The following is a 27,552-nucleotide window of genomic DNA, read 5'->3' on the forward strand; positions in this document are numbered from 1 at the left end:
GGCCAGCAGGGAAGGTGGAGCTGAGAGGGAGGGGCCAATGGAAGGAGGCGGGGCCGAGCAGGGGGCGTGGCAGCTGGCAGGGGGCGGGCCAATGGGAAGCGGGGCGGGTGAAGTTTATTTAAAGGCAGTGTTGCGGAAGCAGGCAGGTGGCTGGGGGCTGGAGTCGGAGTTGAGTTTGGCATTGACCCGTTATCAGGCAGAGCGGCTACTGTCGGGGGTGTTTGAGCAGGATGGGAGTTGTCTGCTGAGTGAAGGAGTGGAGCCACCCCCCCACCCCGGGAGGAGGGCGATCTCCCCGGGCTGAGGCGGAGGAGGAGTGAGTGCCGCAGAGCCGGCTTCCTGCCCTCTCCAGCCCAGCCGGTCACACCGCCTGCAGGGCAGCGGATCCTCGTGTCTCTCCCCGTGGCGGCGGGATGGCTTTCGCCAACTTCAGGAGGATTTTGAGACTTTCCACTTTCGAGAAGAAGAAATGCAAGCAGTACGAGCACGTCCGCAGGGACTGGAACCCCGAGGAGAGCTGGCAATTGATCGGCGAGCTGGGGGACGGCGCCTTCGGCAAGGTTTACAAGGTGAGGAGGCGGCGGCTTGACCGAGTCCCCGGCCGGCCGCTGGGTGGACTGACCCTCTTTCCCCCCCCCCCCCCCCCCCAATCCGGAGCCCAGGCTCTCCGCTCTTGAAACTTTGTTCCTCATTCTTGAGCAGCAAAGACATTATATCCCCCCCCCCCAGTCACTTGGGGTGGAGGGGAACATTTTTTTGTGGTTCATATTACACACACACACCCATAAAACTCTTCTCTACTATCTATGTGTATTTTCTGTGAAGTGAGTTAGTTTGGCAGTGAGTGATTTGGGACTGGGGGTTAGAGTGCGGATGGCCTGCCCTCTGACAAGGCAGCCGAGCGACGCAGCCTTTGTCTGGGGGGTCGCCGCTTCTCCTCCTCCTCCTGGCAGCGGGGTGTCTGCCAGCAAGCACTTGGCCAAACTCTCGGTTTTTGGCCGCTCCTTTCTCGAGGTTGACACCGCTTCCGGCTGACGCACTTTTTAAAAGTAGTTGAAGTTGAGAAGCTGAAAGCGTGTGGGCAGTAAATTCTCTCTCACTCTCCGCTCCTTGTTGCGGTCTGGGGAAGCAGGCAACCCGGAGAATGGCTGAACCGGCGCACACAAGGCGAGGACTATTCCAGAGCCTTCTGAAGCAAACTTTCAAAGTAGCAATGAAAGTACACACTGAGCTTAACGCCACCTTTCATTTGGAGCTGGGAGGAGAGTAGGTTCATCAGCCGTTCCTGCCAAGTTCATGTGGTGCTTTCACCAAACAGAACTGCTTTTGAAAAATTGTTTTTTTTTGGGTTCTCGTCCTATGGGAATGAATTAATATGTCCCCTTGCTCTCTTTATGTTTATTCTTGGTTATTAGTTTTCAGATGTCAAGCAGACCTGACCCAGTTTGTGTTCTGCCGCATTGGACTAACTCTATTGTGTAGCAATGAGTAGCTCCTCTTCTAGATCCGCAGCTTTGTGGATGGATGTGCAGTGCTATCAATTCCCAGAAAGTCAATTTTTATCTACTCTGCAATGTAACAGAGTTGAGGCTCCACTGCTCACTGATTTCAATGCGGTATTGTTCCAAGGTGCATTCTTAACGGGTGAGATGTTGAAAGAGGCCCTCCCTGCTCACTTGTCATGGTGATTCTGTAAATGCTCGCCCAAAGCACTATTCTTCCCTCCAAAGGAACCCAGAGAAAGGTCACCTTTGTTTCATCCGTGCAAATGGGCTGCTCAGTTTTGCTGCATTGGTGACTGCGATTCCAAAGTGGGTTAATTGTGTTTGAAGTGCCTTGGGTCAACCTGAAACCCTAATTCTTTACTTAAGAATTGGTGGTGAGAGGCAGTGGATCTGTGGCACCTGCACTCTTTGTTGAATTGCTTTTTCCAATAATTTCAAGGCTTCATCCATCATGGGCTGGTGTTAGGATACTGAACTAGACCCCAACATTGCTTAGGATACCGGACAAGAATCACAATTTTAAAAATATATTTAAAACTTGAGGAAAATCACCCCAGGAGTGATGACTCTGACCAATATGTTGCTTTTATGTTGAAACAAACTTTAATTTAAACACTGAATTAACCACATTAACATCAAAGAAAATAGCGTTACAATTATCAGTTAAAAGTTCTTAAACAAAAGGAGGAAGTTAAAAACTTATTATCTGATGTATGAGGTGCGCAGGAACTCCAGCTAACCATGTCTACATGTCGGCATTCCCGAAGCTCAAGAGGGTTTTGGCAGGAGTTTGTGAAGGCAATGTCCATGGTGCTAGGAACTCGGGTGGTGCTGAGTCCAGAGGTAGCGATCTTTGGAGTGTCAGAAGATCAGGGAGTGAAAGAGGCTGACGTCCTGGCCTTTGCTTCCCTAGTAACCCGGAGACAGATCCTTTTAATGAGGAGGGTCTCAAAGAACCGAGTGTAGAGACCTGGGTTAGTGATATGGCTGGGTTTCTCAGTCTTGAGAAAATAAAGCTTGCCTTAAGAGGCTCAATGTTGTGGTTCTCTCTGAGGTGGCAGCCGTTCTTCGACTTTCTCGGGGAAAATTAAAATGTCGGCAGAAGCAGCATTCTGAAGGGGGGTTTGGGTGGATAGGTGTTAGATGGTTGAGGTGTGTGAAGATTGAGTCGGGTGGGGGAAATGTTTATTTTACCATGTCAATGTTATTGTTTTTGTTATAAAAAATTTACAAATACCTTAATAAAAATATTTTGAAAAATCTTACTACATACTTGCTACTATCTCCAATTAAGCAACCCAATATAGTTCAAATACCACTTTTAAATAAAGTTAAAAAACATATTGCTTAGTTGTGTATTGCTGTTTAGGGAGAGAGAGACCCTTTCAAAAGTAGAACCAGCATATTTCTGTCCAGCAGCATTTGGCAAAACTGTGGTTCAACTTTGAAGTCCTCTGTCTTGTCAGACTCCAATCCTATTGTAAACTGCGAAACTACAGTTGGACCTGGCTCCTCTCATTAATTACATCATTTGTATCCCACTTAAGGTGTCCTATGATCTGCTTAGCTAGGACTAAACACAACCTCATAGATTATCTGTTCTTCGGGGTGTCTCCACCATCATAACAATTAGCCTTCTAAATGTAAACAAGCAAATGTATAATAAATGATGTCCTTCCCTTTTACAACTTAATTACAGCTTTAGCAGACACAGTCTGGGCACCTTAACCTAGGTTCTTTAATATCACTGCAATAAATATATACCGTAACCCAGGCTTTTAACTTTACTGCCACAAATATAAAATATCATATAACAATTTCTACATGCATTATAATTGTGAATGAACTTTAGAAATTTTTGCAGGTTTTGGTTGACAAAATTAGAACATAGAACAGTACAGCACAGAACAGGCCCTTCGGCCCTCAATGTTGTGCCGAGCCATGATCACCCTACTCAAACCCAGATATTCACCCTATACCTGTAACCCAACAACCCCCCCCTTAACCTTACTTTTATTAGGACACTACGGGCAATTTAGCATGGCCAATCCACCTAACCCGCACATCTTTGGACTGTGGGAGGAAACCGGAGCACCCGGAGGAAACCCACGCACACAGGGGGAGGACGTGCAGACTCCACACAGACAGTGACCCAGCCGGGAATCGAACCTGGGACCCTGGAGCTGTGAAGCATTTATGCTAACCACCATGCTACCCTGCTGCCCGATTGTCTTGATTGTCTTGTGCCTGTCATTGCTCTTGTTGGGAATTTATCTTCAATATTTCACTTCCATACTTTTGTGTTCATGTATCTGAGGGCACAGCCTCAGACTGAAGGGACGATTCTTTAAAACACTGCGAGGAGGAATTCTATCAGGTAGAAGGTGGTGAATCTGTGGAACTCATTGCCTCAGAAAGCTGTGGAGGTCATGTCAGTGAGTGTCTTTAAGACAGAGATAGATAGGTTCTTGATCAATAAAGGGGTCAGGGGTTATGGGGAGAAGGCAGGAGAATGGGGATGAGAAACATATCTACCATGATTGAATGGTGGAATAGACTCGATGGGCTGAATGGCCTTGTTCTGCTCCTGTGTCTTATGTTCTTATGACCTATGGGCTGGGCAACTGAGTGGTCGGATGTGGTTTGTGACTCTTGTTTCTCCATGTATTGAATTCATGACCCATCACGTCATGGGAAGAAGATTTGAGTTAGTGGTGTAGCAGAAAACAGTAGGAAGGAAGCTGTTGATGTTAAAATTTTGCATGGGATTTTGTCACTGCACTGGCATATGAACATGTAATACATTCTTGGGATCCCTTACCCCACTACTTTTGGCGCTACCTATTTTAAATTAAAAGCCTTTGCTGAAATACAGCAGAGAGGATTTTGGGATAGTTCGGAGTCTGTTTGTTGAGATCTCTTGACCTAGCTGTGGAATAATGTGTGTATGTACTGTAGCTGGATTGATGGGAAGGAGAAAATGTCGAGTCGCGTGCAATGAAAAAACTTTTAAAAAGAAAAAAAAAATTGTGGCCTTGATTGCACATGCGTGAAAGATTTTTCTCTACCAATAGGTGATTAAAATTATGTTGCCTTTCACATCTGTTTATTGCTATTTGTAACTAGATACAATTAAGGTAATTGGGGAAATTTAATTATCCATTGTAACCAAGAAGAGTATTTACTAATAACGACATGACGCAACATCATTTGGGAATGGAATGATGTGATCTTGAGCGGGATACTCGCGTGAGCATAAAATGGGTAAACTTGCTCAGTAACTTAACATGCTTTTCAAAACACAGAATTGAGATTATCTGTTGGGATGGTTGGGTTTGTGCTTCTGCTTGGAGTGCATGTTATGTGGAAGCATTACGAGCCCAAAACATGCTAATTTAGCTCAGTGGGCTAGACAGCTGGTTTGTCGTGTAGAACAAGGCCAGCAGCGCGGGTTCAATTCCCGTACCAGCTGAGAATTCTGAATTCTCCCTTGTGTATCTGAACACGCCAGAATGTGGCGACTAGGGGCTTTTCACAGTAACTTCATTGCAGTGTTAATGTAAGCCTACTTGTGACAATAAAGATTATTATTATTATGTTGCTGAGCAGAAGTGTCATTTCAAGTTGAGAGTTCATTAACTATCATATATATATTTTTATTGTACATTACTTTTAAGCATGTTAAGAAAACAGGTATTGGGGCTTGGTATCTGGGATAACAGATGTTGGCATATTAAAGTTTTAAAAATTAAGCTTTATTTGCATATCATAACTTCACTCTCGGGCAGGCTATTTTAATGAGGCTTCCTTGGGGTATGTTTATACCTCTTGATTTTTACCAATTTATCCAGGAGTGCTATTAAGATTATTAATGTATACCCCTTTCATTGATTGATCACCATTGAGTAACTCTCTCTTAACTATTCTCACATTTGATAATATTGCCCAGTGAAGTGAGGAGGTGTGGTTAGCTTTCTTTCTGTTTTGTTAATTATAAGTGCATGATTGAATGCCATCCGTCATGTCATACCTATTTGATTGACTGGGATCAAATCAACTTTGACTGGGATACACTTAGTGTCAGGGGTCTAGATGGAGCAGAATTTGTAAGGAGCATCCAGGGGGGTTTTCTAGAGCAGTATGTAAATAGTCCAACTCGGGAAGGGGCCATACTGGACCTGGTGTTGGAGAATGAGCCCGGCCAGGTGGTTGAAGTTTCAGTAGGGGATTACTTTGGGAATAGTGGTCACAATTCCGTAAGTTTTAGAATGCTCATGGACAAAGACGAGAGTGGTCCTAAAGGAAGAGTGCTAAATTGGGGGAAGGCCAACTCTACTAAAATTCAGCAGAAGCTGGGGAATGTGGATTGGGAGCAGCTGTTTGAAGGTAAAACCACATTTGGTATGTGGGAGGCTTTTAAAGGAAGTTGGGGTTGATGGGCGTGCGGATGGATACTGCATCCGTCTTAATCATCTGATGTCGATGCATGGATCTTCCATCAGTTTACTGGTGCAGAAGGAGTCCATTCAGCCAATTGAGTCTGCACTGACTCCCTGAAAGAGCACCTTATCTCATGCCCAATCCCCTCAACCTCACAAACCTGCCTAATCTGAACATTTTTGGACATTAAGCGGCAATTTTAGCATGACCAATCCACCTAACCTGCACATCTTTGGACTGTGGGAGGAAACTGGAGCACCTGGAGGAAACTCACGCAGACACAGGTAGAACGTGCAGACTTCTCTCTCTCTCTCTCTCTCACACACACACACACACACACACACACACACACACACACTCACCCAGGGCCACAATTGAACCCTGGTCCCTAGCGCTGTGAGGTGACAGTGCTACTGTGCTGCCTTTGATGGGTCCATGGTCACCATTACTGAGGTTAGCTTTCAATTTCAGGTTTGTTACTTCATTGATTTCAAATTCCACCAGATGTTTGAACCCATGTCCCCAACGCATTAGCCTGGGTCTTTTGATTACGTCCAGAAACGCGACCACAATACCACAACCTCTCCGAGAAGGTTGCATCGGTCCCAGCAAATACTGTCATAGAATTTTGATCTGAACTTTGCATCAAATCACAGGATATATATTGCATGGTGAAAGAATTATTCTGTTTTGTTTTTCCTGCCGAACATGACTTGCAATCTATCTGTGCTGTAAGTTCCATATAATCATTTGAAACAAATCCTTCAGGCTAACTGGTCCATGCTTGTGTTTATTGCCTAATTGAGACCCTCCTCCCCTATTCCAACATATCCTGCCATTTCCTCATCCCTCGTGTGGTACCTGTCTTCACCTTAAACGCATCTATGCTATTTGCTTGGAAACCTGTTTCTTAGACATTTGGTTAGACTATGGTCCGTAAAGAGTAGTTAAGGCTCATAGCATAGATGCCAAAATAGTCAGACCACCAGGAGTAGGCCCTTCTACCCTGTTCTGTGGGTCATTAACCTTATAGCTGATCATCCTCGTTCCGCACCATCCCCATACTCCTTAACGCCCTGAGTACGAAAATAATCTTTGGCCTCTGTCTTGAGACTCAATGACCGCGGATCCACATCTCTCTGTGGTCGAGAATCTCAAAGATTGGGTGATGCAAATGGCAGACCCTTTTTTCTGAGAATGTGGGCCCCAGTTCTGTATTATAGCTATCAGGAAAGATTGAACCAGCTGGGGCTGTTTTCCCTAGCAAAGAGAAGACAAGGAGGCCGTTAGAATTTCTTTAAAGTCATCAATGCCTTTAATAGTAAGGGTGGCACGGTAGCACAGTGGTTAGCAATGTTGCTTCACAGCGCCAGGGTCCCAGTTTCGATTCCCTGCTTGGGTCACTATCTGTGTGGAGTTTGCACGTTCTCCCTGTCTGTGTGGGTTTCCTCCGGGTGCTCCATTTCCTCCCACACGTCCCGAAATCATGTGCTGTTAGGTAATTTGAACATTCTGAATTCTCCCTCTGTCTACCCGAACAGTGTGGCGACTGGGGGCTTTTCACAGTAACTTCATTGCAGTGTTAATGTAAGCCTACTTGTGGTGATAAAGATTATTATAAAACATAGAGAATGTAGTTCAAAGCGGAGACTTTATAAATATAATAATGTCAATACGGAAATTCGGGAGAAACCTTTTTATCCATAATGATGGGAATGTAGATTTAATGCAAGAAGTGTAGTAGGTAAGGCAGATGAACTTGGGGCTTGGATTAGTACCTGGGAGTATGATATTGCTATTACTGAGACTTGGTTGAGGGAAGGGCATGATTGGCAACTAAATATCCCAGGATATTGATGCTTCAGGCGGGATAGAGAGGGAGGTAAAAGGGGTAGAGGAGTTACATTACTGGTCAGAGAGGATATCACAGCTGTGCTGAAGGAGGGCACTATGGAGGACTCTAGCAGTGAGGTGATATGGGCAGAGCTCAGAAATAGGAAGGGTGCAGTAACAATGTTGGGGCTGCACTACAGACCTCCCAACAGCGAGCGTGAGATAGAGGTACAAATATGTAAACAGATTATGGAAAGATGTAGGAGCAACTTGGTGGTGATAGATTTTAATTTTCCCAACATTGACTGGAATACACTTAGTGTTAGGGGTCTAGATGGAGCAGAATTTGTAAGGAGCATTCAGGAGGGTTTTCTGGAGCTGTCGGTAAATAGTCCAACTCGGGAAGGGGCCATACTGCACCTGGTGTTGGGGAATGAGCCCGGCCAGTTGGTTGAAGTTTCAGTAGGGGATTACTTTGGGAATAGTGATCACAATTCTGTAAGTTTTAGAATACTCATGGACAAAGACGAGAGTGGTCCTAAAGGAAGAGTGCTAAATTGGGGGAAGGCCAACTCTACCAAAATTCGGCAGGAGCTGGGGAATGTGGATGGGGAGCAGCTGTTTGAAGGTAAATCCACATTTGCTATGTGGGAGACTTTTAAAGAGAAGTTGATTAGAGTGCAGGACAGACTTGTTCCTGTAAAAATGAGGGATAGAAATGGCAAGATCAGGGAACCATGGATGACAGGTGAAATTGTGAGACGTGCTAAGAGGTAAAAGGAAGCATACATAAGGTCTGGAAGAATATCAGGAATGTAGGACCAATCTGAAACAAGGAATCAAGAGGGCTAAAAGGGGTCATGAAATATCTTTAGCAAACAGGGTTAAGGAAAATCCCAAAGCCTTTTATTCATAAAAAAAGGAGCAAGAGGGTAACTAGAGAAAGGATTGGCCCACTCAAGGACAAAGGAGGAAAGTTGTGCGTGGAGTCAGAGAAAATGGGTGAGATTCTTAACGAGTACTTTGCATCGGTATTCACCAAGGAAAGGAACATAACGGATGTTGAGGTTAGGGATAGATGTTTGATTACTGTAGGTCAAGTCGGCATAAGGAGGGAGGATGTGTTGGGTATTCTAAAAGGCATTAAGGTGGACAAGCCCCCAGGTCCAGATGGGATCTATCCCAGGTTACTGAGGGAAATGAGAGAGGAAATAGCTGGGGCCTTAACAGATATCTTTGCAGCATCCTTGAACATGGGTGAGGTCCCGGAGGACTGGAGAATTGCTACTGTTGTCCCCTTGTTTAAGAAGGGTAGTAGGGATAATCCAGGTAATTATAGACTAGTGAGCCTGACGTCAATGGTAGGGAGGCTGCTGGAGAAGATACTGAGGGATATGATTTATTCCCATTTGGAAGAAAATGGGCTTATCAGTGATAGGCAACATGGTTTTGTGCAGGGAAGGCCATGTCTTGCCAATAGCTTATTGTCTTAATAGAATTCTTTGAGGAAGTGACAAAGTTGATTGATGAGGGAAGGGCTGTGATGTCATATACATGGACTTCAGTGAGGCATTTGATGAGGTTCCCCATGGTAGACTGATGGCGAAAGTGAAGTCTCATGGGGTCCAGGGTGTACTAGCTAGCTGGATAAAGAACTGGCTGGGCAACAGGAGACAGAGAGTAGTAGAGGAAGGGAGTTTCTCAAAATGGAGAACTGTGACCAGTAGTGTTCCACAGGGATCCGTGCTGGGACCACTGTTGTTTGTGATATACATAAATGATCTGGACGAAGGTATAGGTGGTCTGATTAGCAAGTTTGCAGATGACACTAAGATTGGTGGAGTAGCAGATAGTGAAGGGGACTGTCAGAGAATACAGCAGAATATAGATAAGAGAATTGGGCGGAGAAATGGCAGATGGAGTTCAATCCGGGCAAATGTGAGGTGATGCATTTTGGAAGATCCAATTCAAGAGTGAACTATATGGTAAATGAAAAAGCCCTGGAGAAAATTGATGTACACAGAGATCTGGGTGTTCAAGTCCATTGTACTCTGAAGGTGGCTGTGCAGTTCGATAGAATGGTCAATAAGGCATACGGCATGCTTTCCTTCATCGGAAGGGGTATTGAGTACAAGAGTTGGCAGGTCATGTTACAGTTGTGTAGGACTTTGGTTTGTCCACATTTGGAATACTGCATACAGTTCTGGTCGCCACATTACCAAAAGGATGTGGATGCTTTGGAGAAGGTGCAGAGGAGGTTCACCAGGATGTTTCCTGGTATGGAGGGCGCTAGCTATGAGGAGAGGTTGAGTAGATTAGGATTACTTTCATTAGAAAGACTGAGTTGAGGGGCAACCTCATTGAGGTCTCAAAATCGTGAGAGGTATAGACAGGGTGGATAGCAAGAAGCTTTTTCCCAGAGTGGGGAACTCAATTACTAGGGGTCACGAGTTCAAAGTGAGAGGAGAAAAGTTTAAGGGAGATATGCGTGGAAAGGTCTTGACGCAGAGGGTGGTGGGTGCCTGGAATGCATTGCCGGCAGAGGTGGTAGAGGCAGTCACGATAGCGTCATTTAAGATGTATCTAGACAGATACATGAATGGGCAGGGAGCAGAGGGATACAGATCCTTAGAAAATAGGTGACAGTTTTAGATAGAAGATCTGGATCAGCGCAGGCTTGGAGGGCTGAAGGGCTTGTTCCTGTGCTGTAATTTTTCTTTGTTCTTTGTTCTAGATGTCATTACTATATGGAATAATTGGGGTGAATAGCAGGGATGTATTTAAGGGGAAGCTAGATAAGTGCATGAGGGTGAAAAAAACAGAAGGTCATGCTGATGGGGTTGGATGGAGAGGGGTTAGGAGGAGGCTTCTGTCAAACGTAAACACCAGCGTGGATCTGTTGAGCCTAAAGCCTATTTCTGTGCTGGAGATGCTGTGTAAAATGGTTGCATTTATCCCAAAATCAATATCCGTAAGAGGCATAGGGCAGGATTCTCCCATTTTTTGATGCAAGTCCGACGATGCCTGTCCCGCCAACCAGAATCGCAGGATCCCGTGCCAGGTTCAGCACTTCGAACCTAATAAATTATGTAGAAGCAAGTTCCCCTCCAGCTCTCCTGGTGGCTGGGCTGCTAATTTGTTGTCCTGTCCTCAACTGATGGGTTTGATGATCCTGCCGCCCGGCACACTCCCATTCTCTCCAGCCACCTGTCTTCACCAGACCATGCAGGACGTCAGAAGGCCAGAGGGAAGAGACTAGAAGCCTCAAGAGGAAGTCTGTTCCTCGATTCAATACCCTCCCTGAGCCCATCGCTCGTGAGGCACCTATTTGGTACTTGAGCCTCTACCTACCGCATCTGGAGTCAACATGTTACTGAACTGGTCAGGGCAGCATGCGGTGGATTACACCTACTGCGTTGAACATGGAGTCCGAGCAAGCAGAGAATAAGTTTCATATCTTTTAGATTGAGTATGCGGAAAAAAGATTGAAGCTGAAAGAGACCCAAGAACCTTGCTAGACCTGATGCTAAACATGCCCTGAAAAGGTTGAGCAGCAAACGAGGCAATTGTTGACAAAACAGTAGACTACAAGGTAAAGCAGATAATTATCGAACATTTTAACAGTCTAGTCAGGCCACTCCTTAAATAGGGAAACCAGTTCTAGGTACTGAGAATTACTAGCACAGATCCAGAAACAGAATAACCCTGAGATTAATGCCTAGTGTCAGGATTTGACCTGTGAGGAATACCACTGGGTAGACTTGAGTTGTTCACTTTAGAAAAAAGGCAACTGAAGGCCTTCATTTAGGAAAGGGTGTGGAAAATATTAGCCCAGAATATTGCTTTTAGATAAATTGTTTGTGTATAACTGGGGCACTGGTTCAAACTTTAGACGGTAATGTTAGGACTGATACCTGGCATTGGAGGGGGATTGTGATTTTATGGCCCTCTGACTTTGTATTTAAAGGTGGGAGGGATGGAAAATAAAGCTGGTTCTCAGCCCACACTCTTCCTGCTCATTCTGAGCTGTCTCTATATTATGGAAGTGGGTAAGGTGCCAAGTGGCTGGCCACCCGTGGGTCTATTTTGGCCCTTAAGTTGCCATTTAAAGGCCACTTTAAGGATCTCAAAATTGGTGAACATTTTCAGCAGTGGCCACCAGATGCCCCGTCGCAGTAAAACTGAGGCAAAGGGCGTGCCAAAGTATGGTCTTCCTCTGTAATTATCTAGAGGTTTTGAAGGGTTATTAAATACCCTTACTCCACCCAAATAGTTAATTGTAATACCCTGTGCAGTAAGAATGCAGTTACCGCAGCAACCAGTATCCGCTATAGTTGAGAGTACAGTGCAGAGTAAGGTTATTCTTAGCTTTCTCAGAACTTGCTTATTGAAATTCTCACACTAGTAACAGTATTTTTCTCCATTTGAAGTTAAAAGTTGGTGTTGATTTTTAAAAAAATACTCCCAACACTTTCCTAAAATTCCCTTTGTAAGACCGTAGTTAGGGGACTGTATGAAGTTTTGGGATCCATATTAGAGTTAGGAGGTTGATGCGATAGTACAATGAAGATTCAATTAAGATATTGCCTGGTCTGAGGGAATGCAAACGGGAAGATAGATTTGGAAAATTCGCGCTGTTTTTGTTTTAAAGAAGAGTGAGGATTTTGATGGAGCCATTCAAAATTGTGAAGCAATTGAACAGAGTAGATAGGAATGGACTGTTTCCAGTAATTGTGAGTTCTAGAATAAAGGGGTCCAGACAGAAGGTTGAATATAAAAGGTTTAGGACAGACAAATAAAAATGTTTTTTCATAGAAATTTATGAAACTTTAGAATTAATTACTGGAGTAAGTGATGAAGCAGAAGCCAATTTAAAACCGGTTAGTTAGAAGTTTGAAGGAATGAAGTACATTTCATTGCAAATCCGTAGTGCCTTGCGTTCTTTCACACCCTTTGGTGGAGTACCAGTGTTGTTGTTGTTGAGGTGGACATAACAGAAAACAGTGCACTTCATTTTTGAGAGTTCCATCAGTAACCTGACCTGTTAAACAAGACAGGTTGCAAACTTCATTTGAATTTGGCAGAGTTTAGTTTAAAACCAAACTTCCCGTTAGAGTATTGTCTGTCACGTTCTTTCATCCTGTTGACTTCTAGTCTGTTTCTTCAGCACTGTTGATTGAATATTCAGATTTGAAAATGTGGTTGCAGTATTTGGGCCCCATACTAAATTGAACTTTGAACGGCTAACATTAAATAGACGCAAAAGCCATTCTTCATGAGTTTGAGAGATAATTTAAGATTGCTAAACACAAATGTTATAATAAGCAAATGTGTTAACAGTACAATTTACCAGAATGGTTCCAGGGATGAAGGATTACAGTTGCGTAGATAGCCAAAATAGCAAAGGCTAACGGGCGATTTTACAGGTGTTTATTTACCCCATTAAAAGCATTAATTATTTCGGAGAGAAACGGTTTCAAATGGGTGAACGGTTGATAATTAAAATGGAGGGTAATTGGTAAAAGAACCTGAGGCAAATTTTTTTCCTCCAAAGCAATGAATGCTTAGAATTTGGAACGTACCGCCTGGTAGGTGGCAGATAAGGATTCATGAACCGTAAAATAACCTTCAAAAGACAATTGGATGAAAAACGTGGAGAAAAACAATTCAGGAATATGGTAAAATTGTGGGGGAGCAGGACCAACTGGTTTGGCCTTGGAAAGAATTAGCACAGGCTATTGGGTTGAATGAGCGTGCTCTTCTGTTTCTAATTTGTGCAGCTTATTTCTCATACTAGCTGTAAATGTAACTACAAAAGGGTTTGATTTTAATAGACATTCCCCTCTTCCAATGTAACAGCTGTTACTGAGAGTGCATGTTGACGAGAAACTATTCTGTTTACAAGTTGTTCTGTGTGGCGGGTGAGCATTGAATGAGTGTCTGCATCACAGATTACCCGTTCACAATTAGTCCTCTGTTTGCATCTGTAATGAGAAAGATTGTGGGTTTTAAGCACAGTATTTAAACTGGCAGAATCACTTATCAAAGAAATTTAGTATAATTACTTCCTGCCAGTGTCTTAAGTGAAACAAACACTACCTGAACAGTTGCCATTAAAGTCTGGGTAATGATCAACACTGTTGTAAGGGTTTCTGTAAAGCCAGACAGAATACAGAATAACATTGATCCAGACATTGCTTGGTGCATAGCACTCTTGCTTTTGAATTAACTTTAGCCTAACTTCTCCGATCCCTGTTGTTAATGAATAGCCATAACAGAGTCGGAAGTGCTTTCAAGTTTAAAATCTTCAAAGGCATTGTGCCTTAGTTCAACATTTTAAACTGATTTAAAGCACATTTTCTGCTCTCCTACCAGCGGTGCCCAGTAACATTGAAATCATCTGCACAATCCATGACATTCATGATAATAAATTTGTGATAAACCCATGATATCGTGGCTGTTTTCATGGTTTGGCTGTTGAGTAACTGAACAATAGAAACTGTGTTTGATTATTTGCTGAGCTAACTGATGTCTCTAGTCCGGTTTTGAGATTGGCTTTTTTGGGAGAGGTGGGGGTGATGGTTGGAGTCACGCTGGGTGGTTTGTGGAGTGTTTAAGGAATCCGATATTGATTGATGTGTAGAAATCCTGTTGGAGGCAACCAAACACTTCCCCGAGGGAGAAGTAGATGTTGATGTTCATTGTCTTGGTTCACCAAGGAAAGATGTCATACTAATGGAGGAACCAAACCCACACGCTCAAATTCCATGGCTCTGATTGGGGCACATCCAACATCCTGCATACTGATGACAGCCCACCTCTCGATGGTTGACAACAAGCATCAACCATAAATGGGTAACAGACCCAAGTTGTCAGTTCCCAAGTTTCAACCTTACATGGAAAATCTGGACAACCCGCAATCACTTGAGGGCGAGCCAGGGAAGATGTGGCCACTTGCTCCACAGGTGGAGCACAAGGAACAGTTCAAAGGTCACCACTCATCTCATGACCATCGCTCATATACTGAACTTATGTCCTGAGAGATCCTTGATGGCATCGCAACCATTCACACTGCCATCTGAAACCATTGAATAGATTGATAACCTCGAAATCAAACTATAACTGCTTCCCCTGCCATGTGTATAAAAAGAAAATGAAGATAGCATTTCAGCGAGGTGCCAAAGAGTAACGAGTCTTATAGAGCCAGTCCTCAGTAAGCATTCAACACTTCATACATGAAATGGTGGCCTTCCAGTGGCATGCTTCATTGACCAGGTCGAGCTCAAGAAAAGGTCTATCTGGTCTAAAGGCATTTTTATTCCCTGAGCAGAGTTGCTCCAAAACCTTTCCTCAACTAATCATAAATGCCGAGCTGAGCTGCACGTTTGGAAAATAATTTATGGATGTGGGTATCTCAGCCAGCATTTATTGTCCATCCCTAATTGCCCTTGAGAAAGTGATGATGAGCTGCCTTCTTTAACAGCTGCAGTCTGTGTAGTGTAGGTACAACTACAGTGCTGTTTGGAGGGAGTTCCAGGATTTTGACCCAGCGACAGCGAAGCAACAGCGATACATTTCCAAGTCGGGTTGGTGACCGGCTTGGATATTGGATTTGTTTATTGTCACGTGTACCGAGGCACAGTGAAAAGTATTTTTCTGCGAGCAGCTCAAACAGATCATTTAGTACATGAAAAGAAAATAAATAATAGGGCAATACAAGGTACACAATGAAAATACATAGACACCTGCATCAGGTGTTTCAAACTTGCAAGGGAAGATAAAAGAGAAAGGTTAGTGTTAGAATTTAATTTTAAGAGATTAAGATGGTTATAGGAGATGTAAAAAGAGGATCTGTTTTGGAGAGCTCGCAGAGAGTCTCCGAACTCAGGCGCCATCTTAGGGAAGATAATTTGAATGGAACTAGTTGGTGTTCCCATGTATTTGCTGCCCTTGTTCTTCCAGATGCTAGCGGTCATGGGTTTGATAGGTGCTGTTGAAGGAGCTTAGCATCCGAAATAGTGAATATCGGTTCCTAATTGGGAGGGCGCTTGTTTCACTTGTATTGGTGGATTTTATGTACATTTCACATTGCGGCAGCCTACTCAAAATTTCAAATAGTTTTGGATCTGAATGCTTGTTAAGGATGTTTCTTTATTATTAAGACCACATTTATTGTTACGTTACCCCCTCGACTTTGTGTATAATACACTTCTCCTGTTTAACTATGCATTGTCCTGAGTTGTCCCGTGCAATCCTGGATGGCTTCTTGCATTCTGTCCTCTATAAAACCCAAGGCCAGGCAGAAATTTGGCTGTCTGCGTCCTTACTCCAACCAAGACCCATTCATCCAGCACTTGTGGTTGGTGTCCTACACTGTCTCCTGGTTCAGAACACTTCGGTTTAACATCCTCAATCCTGTTTTCAAATGCTTCATGGCCTCGCCCCTTCCCGTCTCTGTAATCTCCTCAAGTACTGCAGCCCTTTCTGAGATATCTGATCTCTTCTAATTCTGCACTCTTAAGCATATTTGGTTTTATTGTTCCACCATTAGTGACTGGGCCATCAACCAGCAAGACCCTGGAATGCCTCCCCTCAAGATGCTCTTTTAATATCTGCCTCTTAACTAAATTTTTGATCATTTGTCGTGACACATCATTGAGTGACTCAGTACTAAATTTTGTTTTATAACATTCCATTGTAGTGCAAAATTTGTTACATTAAACGTGCTACATAAATGTCAGCATAAAAGGATTTTAGCATAGGTCAGGCTTGAAGCATCTCATTTTAGCACCTGACTACTTTTCCCCTATTCTCCCGATTTGTGTGGCTGTGAATTTGTTGTGAGGAGAATGTTATCTGTGCATCTAGCATTGCATCCTCGTATTCTATAATGTAGTTCCCTTTTTCATCTTATGGGTCCTCTGGTGCCGCAGCGCCTCATAATATTATTTGGTTCGGTCTGTGGCACCTCGCACTCCACTGTTGCTGTTTCTCTTAATCGCCAATGAGATGACGAGGCCAGTTCAATCCAATTACTCTTGAACTTAAAATTGCATAACTTGCTGCAAGCTGTCTCAAATTACATTGGTTTTATCAGAACGTGAACTCAGTTCTGTGTTTACAGTTTTGTGATCCAAGTTGTTCTAAGATGCTGCATTTCTTTAAATATTGGTTATGAACCTGTAAAACAAGTCCAGTTCTCATGTTATGAATCATTAGTAGAAGATGTTCATGGGCTTATAAGGTAATGGGAAGCAGTTTACTGTGAGTCTGCTTTGGGGAATGTACTGCTTGTACTATGCTCAGAGATATTCTTGGAGAGTGCAAACTTAATTAGCATAGTGTTGATCAGCTGTTGTGCCAACCTTTTAGGTGAATTGTTTTATTAAAAAGTCACTTTTGAATTTAAACCTCCCAAGCTCATCTCGTCTGTAGGACAGATTTGCTTTTGTGATTCCATGCTACATAAATTCTGACCAACTGGGTTCCATTCTTGGCTCTCGTGCCAGCTGATACAGTAAATGGTTCCATCTCCAAGGTTCCTGCCTTTATTTGTTTTATTGCCCCACCCCCTTTTGTCCTTCAAACTGCAGCAACCATCTCCAACTTCTATTTCCTGTGCAGCCTTTGAATATGTTGTCTGTTAATCGTTGCAAATTTTCCCTGCGTCTTCCATGCTGAACCCCTCCAGTCAGCTTTCCAAACTGAAATAGCCTGATTGAAAGCCATTTTCCATGACCATGATGCATTGTCCCTCTTCTGCCTCTGAGATCTTTGACACTGTCGACCTTATCATCTTTTTCCAATGCTCCTGCTCTTTGGTCCAACTCCATTGGACTCTTCCCCACTGAACTATAGCTGGACCATCTCCAGGAATGTCATCTCTTTCCCCCCCCCCCCCCCCCCCCCCCATAGCACTCATCTCTAGAGATCCCGAACAATCTTCGGCCTCCTCTTCTTGGATACCTCGTCTTCAGACATTGGATGAACTTCCACATATATGCTGATAACACTTGGCTTTCCCTCTCAACTATATCTCTCCATCCTCCGACTGCCCCTCCTTCCTCCCACTGCCTCTGTTGTCAAACTGTATTTGATGCGCTGCATTTTCCTTCAGTTAAGTGTTAGATAGAAAGAAACCATCATCTTGGCCCCTGCCACAACTCTCGACTCTTGCCTCTGATTCTATCCTCCTAGCCACTGTGAAAACTGATGTTTGCTACCATTGCCTTCTATTTTTGACTCCAAATCCTGTCCCTTATGAAGACAGCCTACCCCCCCGTAACGTCATCTTGTGTTGCCCAGGCCTGTCCAATCTATGCTTCAACTTTTTCCCATTCCTTTGTGACCTCTGGAGGAGTAAATTAAAGTTTAGAATGCCAGTGTATTGGAGAACAGTAAGAAGTTTCTCTCCCAGTGTGAGATTTGTTGCACTACAGTGCTAATGTGAAACTTGCCCTCACAACTTTCTGTCACATCTTTTAACTGTTTACCCCATTTAATTAGTATTTTTTAATTGGGTTGTCAAAATGGTGGTTCCATCTGGTTTTCCTTAACTATTTTTAAACTTGGTTCTCCAACTGATGATCAAGAAGACAGGTTGGGAGAAATTGTGAAAAACAGAAAAATGTAACTGCTTGCGTGTTCCAGCTTAAGCTGTTCACATGTTGAATGTAGTCAAAAAAATAATAAGTAGCAGTTTGCTATTAAACTGTGCTTGAACGGTTTAAGTAAATTTTGGTGCAGCAGCCAGTTTTTTTAACTCCTTCATGAAATATTGGTTTCAGTCAGGCCAGCATTTATTGGCCTTCCCTAATTACCTTGAAGGTAGAGGGGAGCTGCCTCCTTGAACACAGCCGAGAAGTTTATTCGGCCATTTCAGAGGGCAGTTGAGAGGTCAGCTATATTTGTGAACTAGGTGGAGATTTACAAGATTTCTGACATTCCATAGTCACCATTGCTGATGCACGGTAAAATTCCAGATTTATTTAGTTAAATTTAAATTCCCCAGCTGGATTTGGAACTTCTGCACAACCCGAGTCTCGTCCTCTGGATTGCTGATCCAGTAGTACAAGCACCATGCGGCCATGGGGATCGGATGTTATAAAGTCAAATTAATCCAATTTGACATTTTGTTACAACCTTTAAAAGTTTGGATCGCATCATGATGACCAATAGGTCTGTGTACACGTAAATATGAACATATTGTTCTTGTGCAGAAATACCTGGGATAAATTAGCAGTCTGTCAGTAATTAAATTGGCAGCACTGCACATGGGATAATCGGGGAGGGTGGCATAACTAGGTTCGTAGGGTTTTTAAAAAAGGCTTTACATTTCCATGTATTTTGCTGTGAAAGTAAAAGCACAGTAGGAATAGGTTCCCTCCATCTTGGCTATATGGCCTCTAAAGTGGCAGCAGAAAGAAACATTGGATTGAAGATTGGCTGACTGGCAGAAAACAGAGCATGCATAAATGGGTCTGTGCCTGATTGACGGGATGTGACTTGTGGAGTCCTTCAGACTGTCCTCCTTATTTAAGTAAGGATGATGGTTCAGAGGTTAACTAGGTTGATACCTGGAATGAGTGGGTTGTCTTTCAATATATATGACCCTGAATGGTATTGACAAGGTGGATGTTGAAAGGATGTTTTCTCTTGTGGGTGAGTCCAGAACTAGGGGGCACTTTTAAAATTAGGAGCTGCCCTTATAGGACAGAGATGAGGAGGAAACCTTGAAAGTTATGCAGCTTTGGTTCTCTACCTCAGAAGATGGTGGAAATGGGGTCACTCATGATTTTTAAGGCAGAGGTAAATAGATTATTGTTGCGCAAGGATATCAAAGGTTATCGGGGATGGATGGATGTGGAACTCAACACAAATGGATCAGCCATGATCCTGTTGAATGATGGAGAAGACTCAAGGGCCCAAATGGTCACCCTCTGCTCCTATTTTTTATATTCGGAAAGTAAATGGAGAAGGGCACTTAGAGGAGTAGATTTCTGTGAACTATTTCTTGGGAGTCAATTCTAGAAGACCTAGGCACTGTCTGTGGCCTGCATAACAACCTGATCTTTTCTCTCCTCTCTCTGTCTCCAATCCAATCTGTCTTGCCTAGCAGTGCTCAGTAGAGCTGGCCCTCACAATTTTGTTAGCTGGACTCTAATTCAGCACAGGTCTGCGGTGCCATCTGAGCCATTCCAATGATGTAATATTGCTGCACTGCACTTAACTAGTTTGTCAGTTTAGACCAAATTGCCTGTTCAACTTTGTCCATCTCAACAAGAAAATGTGGGCATGGAGTGTGTAACAATTGTTCAATATAAACAGGATTTTAAAAAAAATCTAAGTACCAAATTCTTTTCAAATTAAGGGGCAATTTAGCGTGGCCAATCCACCTATGCTGCACATGTTTGTGTTGCGGGGGTGAGACCCACGCAAACGTGGGAGAATGTGCAAACGCCACATAGGACAGTGACCTGGGGCCAGGATGAATCCCAGGTCCCCAGCGCTGTGAGCAACAGTGCTAACCACTAGTAAACAAGAAGTTTGAGACTATTGTCTGATTAAATATTTATTGTTGTGTTCATAGAATGCTTAACATTCCAACCAATTAAATTAAAATTTTGGAGAGTCTGGGATTGAATGGGAGTATGACCGCAGAATCAGAGGAAACCCTGCAAAATATCGTATAAAGTAAAATCTGGAGGTTTAGGATGTGGATTGTGAATGAACATCAAATAACAATGCAAATACATTAGCAGAAACTGGAATGAAGATTGAAGTGGATAGGGTCGCCCTGGAGCGTGTCGATTTAACTTTCTCTAAGGACAAATGGTAACAGCACTCAAGAGCAAACACAGTAGTGAAACAGAAGAAGGCTAGAGATGGTGAAAAATAATTTTGTGAAGATGAAGGATGTGTTAACCAGAAAACTCAAGCTTGTAACGAGGAAAAAAACATTCTGATAATGCTCCATTTGATCCACTTTCCTGTGCCTCAGAAGATCTGTGTAAGGAAATAGAGGCATTTAAGATGTACACTTAAAAGCACCGTATACAGAACATAAGGCAAATAAAGAGTTGCTTGAAATTGAAAGTGCAAAAACAAACTTTTAAAAAGTGAGATGCAGAAAAGAAAATGTCACAATTTTGATCATTTGATCAGAAGTTTTTTTTCTAAAAAGTTCCCTTCTGGGGGGGGGGGGGGGGGGGGGTGGGTGGTGAAAGTGGAAGGCAGCAGAAAGAGGGAGTCGACCTAGTGTAGTTGGGTGACGGACGTCACAGAGTGGTTGCAGACGACCTACAGTGGATAAGTGAGGATGGCGCAAGGCAGATGAATGTGCGTACCAAGATGACTGATCTTTTGGTGGCTGCAAGCAGCAGCAGGAGATCTTGCAGATTGTGTTTAAACAAGTGGAATCCTGAAATTCACATGCAAATGTGGCAGCAGTTTGCTTCCACTGGAGTTTTAATTTTGAACAATTTTTTTTGTGGGAAGCTGGTTGCAGCAAATTATACCAAAGCACTGTGCACTGAGCCTGGGCTATCAAACAAATGTGCAGCAATCAAGAGAGGGGAAAAGGAAATTCCTGTTTTGTAATGTGCACGTTGCAAAATACATAAGTACTTGCAGTTGAGTCAAACTTTTATCTTGCAGTGTATTTTGGACCTTATGGGCAGGATTTTCCTGTGGGCTTGAGGACTCTGCCAACAGGCTCAGTTGGAAATAAGAAGCCCACACCCTGAGGGCAACAATCTCACGGCTGCGATTTTCTGCCCAAATTAGCATATAAGTAGCCAGTGGCTCTCAATCCATCAACATGGTGCATTGCCCAGAAAATGATGCTTGGAACTGTACAATACGAACAAATTACCCATTCATTCTAAATTTGCTTTGTTTGAATGAGACAACTGATTATGACCCCAGTATGTGAATTGTCGGCAGAGTTCAAAGCCGTGTGTTCAATGCCTCCCATATTGCATGTCTGGGCAGCACAAGTGCCTAGCACTGTAGCTTCACAGTGCCAGAGTCCCAGCTTCAATTCCCGGCTGGGACACTGCGGAGTCTGCATATTCTCCCCGTGTCTGCGTGGGTTTCCTAAGATGTGCCGGTTAGGCGGATTGGCCCTGCTAAATTACCCTTGGTGTCCAAAAAGGTTAGGAGGGGTTATTGGGTTATGGGGATATGGTGGAAGTGAGGGCTTAAGTGGGTCGGTGCAGACGGCCTCCTTCTGGACTGTATGTTCTATGTTGCGCAACAGTTCCCGAGGACCAACGTGTCCATGCTGGAAATACAGGTACAAACCTGGGCATTACATGGCGAGATCTAATTATGCGATACAATTCTGTATACAATTTTGACGCCACAAATTCATGTGACTTTTCCCCCCCCCTCTCCAACAGCAGGGCTCTGTGTCACTTTAAAACAAAAAATCATTTCTGTGACTATAATTTCAATAAGTAACTGGCAACATGACTCTGGCATAATTAATTTTTACTGGCTCAAAATTATTCCGTTGGAGACGGTGGTTTGTTCCCCCTCGTGATGAGCCAGGATTATTGGAACTAAAGAAGTGTTTGTTCGGAGCTCTCGAGTCCGAGTCAGAGAAGCATTTGGTGGAGCAGAAAGTGGTACCAGATCCAAAGGCTCAGTCGGGTTATCGTAAATAAAAAGTCTTGAGATTAATGCAAGTTTCTAATATTTTCTGTTTTAAGAATGCAGCTTAGTTTGCATATGGTTATAAATCATCCAGTAGAGCATGTTACTATTGACATCTAATATATTTTGCATTGCAACTAAGTATCTGATGTGCAGTTTTAAAAAAAACAAAGCTCTCAACTTCCCTTCCAGTTTTGAGGCCTGTAATGTCTGATTGTTGAAGCTGGTGAGCAAACTGTTACAAGGATATGTCAGTTTTCATCTTGATGTGGCCATTTGAAAGAGGGAACATTTTAATGGAAACCAGACAGTATGCTTTCCACATCTAGATGTTACGCGAGGATTGTTTGAACAACATCAATGAATCTGGTGACAACTATGCAAATATATTGCAAGTGCATTTGACTTGGAGCTGCACAGACATAATGGGGGCTTTCACTGCTTCACTGTATGCACCGGTTTGTGGTTACCAGTGAGCTACTTAACTGTTACCTTAAAAAAACAGTAACTAGTTAAGCTTTTAACTGAGTGGATGAAATCTGGTTGTATTCAGGATAGCTAATACCATGTAGAACGCAGAAAGCTAAATTAGTGTTTAAGGAACTGAAATTTTGGGTGTGTTGGGGGCATTACTAATGCCAAGACTCAGGAAGGTAATCTCAATTAAACCTTTAGTACATTGCTTTTCGGGGGCAATCACTAAGCAAATCAAACCACTTTAAAGTACACACGCCAAAATTGAACTGTAAATGCAAAAGTAAGTTTTCATTGCCCCATGCTACTGCAAAGACTTGGCATTTCACTTCAGTGGTGTGTACAAAATAATTATAGTTGAGAACATTTTCTGATTCTTATAACTTTTAATTTTGACATTAAAATTCTTAAATCCAAGGTAATGTTGACTTCTGGTAGATGAATTGGTAAATGGAGCTAAAGTAATTGCAATTCAAAAGGTGGTCATTGTCCATTGCATAAGGCGTGGGATGGAAGTTGAGGGGGGGGGGGGGGCTAGTAGAGAGTAAATAATGGGTAGTCCTCAACTTCACAATGGAAACAACAAATCTGGCAAATTATCCCGATTTGAGTTTTGGGTTATTCCTACAGCTCCCAGAGTCAAAGGAATGTTTAAGTTAATTAATTGCAATCTCTTTCTGGGACATTCTGGATCGGGGTGGGGTGGGGGGGGGGGGGGGGAGAAGCATTGCAGGGAAGTTTTTCTTTTTGATTGAGCTTTACTTGTGGTTTCTCACAGAAACAGACATTTGGAGTTTGGGTCAGCCTGGAAGCAGCGTTGAGAAGTAGAGAGAGAATTTGTCAGGAGCTGCAGGCCAGTTGCAGAAGGGTGTTTTTGATTTTGGAGTCTGTAAGCAAGAATGCAGTGAGGGCCCATGCTTCAGCTGTCGTGTCTGCAGTCATAATGTGCTTAAAGAGGGTTGCCTACCTGGATGCTAATGAAAGGACTCTCCAAGAAATCTCATGTCAAAGGCTAATAGGAACACTGAGGCCAATCAAACTGGATTCCTAAGAGCTGTGCCACACCTTGGTTTTGACCCAAGAAAAGTGAAAGAAATGTCAAGATTCTGTAATGTATAGGGGAAGTCTTGGGTGGAAATAGTAGACAAGGGAGTGCCCTGTAGTCGTACTTTGTTTAGCTCTTCTAAAATAAAAGCTTGTTTTGTTTAAAACATGAAAACTTGAACATAATTGGTAGTTTGAATTTCCTTATAAACATTACTGGTCTCCTCCTAGATCATAACAATAGAATCCTAGACATTTTCAGCATAGGAAAGAGAATATTTGGCGTATTATGCCTGTGTTGGCTCCTGGGATACATTCCAATTTTTGCTGTAGCTCTATAACTTCCTTAATCCTTGAGTACCTGTTCAAGTTCCTTTAACAAAATTATTCGAGGAATCAGTTTCTGCCATCTTGCCAAGTAGTACTTTCCACACGCTAACCTATTTCCCTCTCTCCTCCTCTAGCTCTTTTGTCAATGACTTTAAACCTTTGATCTCTAATTATTGACCCACCTGTGAGAAGGAATATTTATCTCTTTCTACTCCTATCTAAACTTCTTGTTGTCTTGAGCCTGCATTTGATCACCTCTTAATCTTCTCTGTTCCAAGTAAGATTGTCCTAAGTTTCCCAACTTCTCCTCAAAGCACTAAATACCTAATGACCATGAATCCATTGGCAATTATCGTAAAAATCCATCTGGTTCACTAATATCCTTTTAGAGAAGGAAATCTGCCATCCTTGCCTAGTCTGCCCTTCATGTGACTCCAGAGCTTCAGCAATGTGGTTGACTCTTAACTGCCCCCTCGAGGACAATTATGGGTGGGCAATAAATGCTGGCCCAACAAAGCCCATGTCCCATGAACAAATAATAAAAAATCTTTGTCCTCCCAACGTGCACCATTTCACACTTCCATATGGTGAATGCTAGCTAACTGGCATATGTTCTGCCCATTTCATTATCCTGAAATCTACAACTACCCTCATCATTAACTACTACATTGCCAAATTATCAGCAAATGTTACAGTGCTGTTCCTTGCATCCATGCCTAGGTTGATCTGTAAAAATTGAAGAAAAGTAGATTCAAAACCGATTCTTGGAAACACCACCTTACCTCACACCCTGAAAAATGTATCCACTATCACACTGCTTTCTGCCACTGAATCAATTGTGAGCCCATTCTTAATTCTATGGGCTTCTCACTCTGAGACAGAGGGTGACCGATTGACCTTAATATTGTCATTGAAAAACTGTTGTTCTGTTGTGAATTCCAGAAAATGAGTATTGATTTGGTTGTGTAGACCAAAAAGATGCACAGCCAGGTGTGGTTTGATTACATAAAAGTAAACTTTGTTTCTGGAATAAGAGAATATAAGAGTTCAAACATGTACATGATTACCCCCTCCCTCTAGTTGTGCAATTTCCCATTGAATGCGTCAATTATTTTATGCTAGATGCCATGAAAGAGGGATATTAGGAACTTGTCCAGGCGTGAGATCCAAGATGTAGCAGGAAATTTTCAAGAGTTAAAATTTCTGCTCACAGCCGAATCAGACGGATATGCCATAGCCTGAGTTGCCTGTCCCATTTAGACAACGTCCTTAGTGGGAATACCCAAGATGCCTCTGTTTAGCCAGGATGATCCACTCAAGATCCATTGTCAGTCGGGACAACCTTGAATGCCCTGTTATTATCCCACCACAGAGTCTGATTACCTACTTGTCTGTCAAGGGAAGTTAGTTGCATATGAATGGCATAGCTCTGTTCTTTTGTATAGACAGGGCAAACAGCCAAGATGACTATAAGGGATTCAAGTCTGGCCACCTTTGGGGAAGAACCTTTGTTTGAGCGGCTGGGCAGAGCTTGGTGAGAGAGAGGAAGAAATGCTTTTTTGAACAGTTACAGGAGAAGGCTATAAAAACTGAGCAGAGAGGTCATGAAAGTTGCCACTGAGGCAGGCTTTGAAAAGGGTTCAGAGTGAATGTCCCTACCAGAAGCAAAGTGCTTCGGAAATGCAAGTATTACCGTTGCATGTGAAAATGGCATGATGGCTGTATTTTCTGTTAGTGTTGTCTAATGGGAATTATTGCATTATGGTTATTAAACTGTTAGTGTTAGAGCTGAAGTAAAAAATTAAATATTGTTTTGGTTCTAATAAAGTTTGTTTATAAAATAACCAAGTCCTATATTTTTTAACATCACTCCTGGGACAAATCAATCTTTCCACACCGCATTAAAACTTAAGGTTATGGCAGCTGGTCCAGCCTCCTTGCCACTGTTGGGAGCTGACCAGGCGTCCCTAACACTGGGCAAAAAAAATTCTCCCACCTTGCTTTGTTTTATTTAGCTCATTTATTTCTTGCATGTCGGTGAGGTAGTCCGTTTAGCCAGTCTCATTTCATCATTCAGCATCTCAGCAAGTCCAATCAGCAAAGAAAGTACTCTACATACCTCTTCCTTGAAATGCATCAAACCGGTAAGCATTCTGCATAGAGAGCCACCTCGGCCCTCGTGTATGTGAGCGTGGAATTGCATTCTGTATCCGCTACGCCACAAATGTGCAGCTGAACATTGGAAGTTGTTGACTGGGCCACAAATGTGCAGCTGAACATTGGAAGTTGTGGACTGGGTTTACATGTTACCTGTGTTGAGAATACAGACCTGGTTCAATGTCTTTTGCAGCAAGCACATCTGCATCTTGATGGAGCTACCTGTGCTGAGAATATGATGAAGACCTGGTTCAATGTCTTTTGCAGCAAGCACATCTGCATCTTGATGGAAAACAACGTGTCAAATAGCATGAGGCTATTTCTTTGCACAATGACAGAATGCTTTCCGGTCATTACTGTAGCCTCATCAGTGCAGACTTGGTTGCTGGATCCATTGAATCACCAATTCAAAAATATTGTCTGGCTTTGATAGCTTGAGCTCTTTTATAATACAAAAAAATCTTTGTTTATTTCTCTATTCCATAGATACTGAACATAAGTGAGGGCAGCACAGTAGCATTGTGGATAGCATAGTCGCTTCACAGCTCCAGGTTCGATTCCGGCTTGGGTCACTGTCTGTGTGGAGTCTGCACATCCTCCCAGTGTGTGCGTGGGTTTCCTCCGGGTGCTCCAGTTTCCTCCCACAGTCCGAAGATGTGCAGGTTAGGTGGATTGGCCATGATAAATTGCCCTTAGTGTCCAAAATCGCCCGTAGTGTTGGGTGGGGTTACTGGGTTATGGGGATAGGGTGGAGTTGTTGACCTTGGGTAGGGTGCTCTTTCTAAGAGCCGGTGCAGACTTGATGGGCTGAATGGCCTCCTGCACTGTAAATTCTATGAAAATGAGACATTTTAGAAATGTATGTGAATTCACCGCGTAATGCCATTGTCACACGGCTATTCAATGCATTGCAAAGCTCTGGTATTTTGGCATAAACCATAGCATTAGAATGATCACAGCACATTCAGCCCATTGAATCCATACTAGCTTTCTGACGATCAGTCTCAATTCTATCCCCATAACCCTGCAAGTTTATTTCCTTTCAAGTGCCCAACCAATTCCTTTTGACATCATTCATTGTCTATGCTTCCTGCACCCTCGTAGGCAAAGT

The 27,552-nt window shown here is 43.0% G+C and overlaps 2 protein-coding genes across 4 annotated transcripts in view; one reads left to right on the forward strand and one right to left on the reverse strand.

Annotated features, from left to right (window-relative positions):
• Positions 1 to 27,552, reverse strand: part of LOC119965166 (EF-hand calcium-binding domain-containing protein 9-like) — a 583,421-nt gene that overhangs the window by 104,050 nt on the left and 451,819 nt on the right. The gene's annotated exons all lie outside the window — the stretch shown is intronic.
• stk10 (serine/threonine kinase 10) overlaps positions 124 to 27,552 on the forward strand; it is a 136,129-nt gene continuing 108,700 nt past the window's right edge. For both annotated transcript variants that reach the window (XM_038795537.1, XM_038795539.1), the window contains exon 1: positions 124 to 569. In XM_038795537.1, the coding sequence (XP_038651465.1) occupies positions 414 to 569 (156 nt within the window). In that variant the 5' untranslated portion in view covers positions 124 to 413. The remainder of the gene's footprint in view (positions 570 to 27,552) is intronic.

Source organism: Scyliorhinus canicula, chromosome 4 (genome assembly GCF_902713615.1).
Source record: "Scyliorhinus canicula chromosome 4, sScyCan1.1, whole genome shotgun sequence".
In the NCBI taxonomy this organism is placed as follows: domain Eukaryota; kingdom Metazoa; phylum Chordata; class Chondrichthyes; order Carcharhiniformes; family Scyliorhinidae; genus Scyliorhinus; species Scyliorhinus canicula.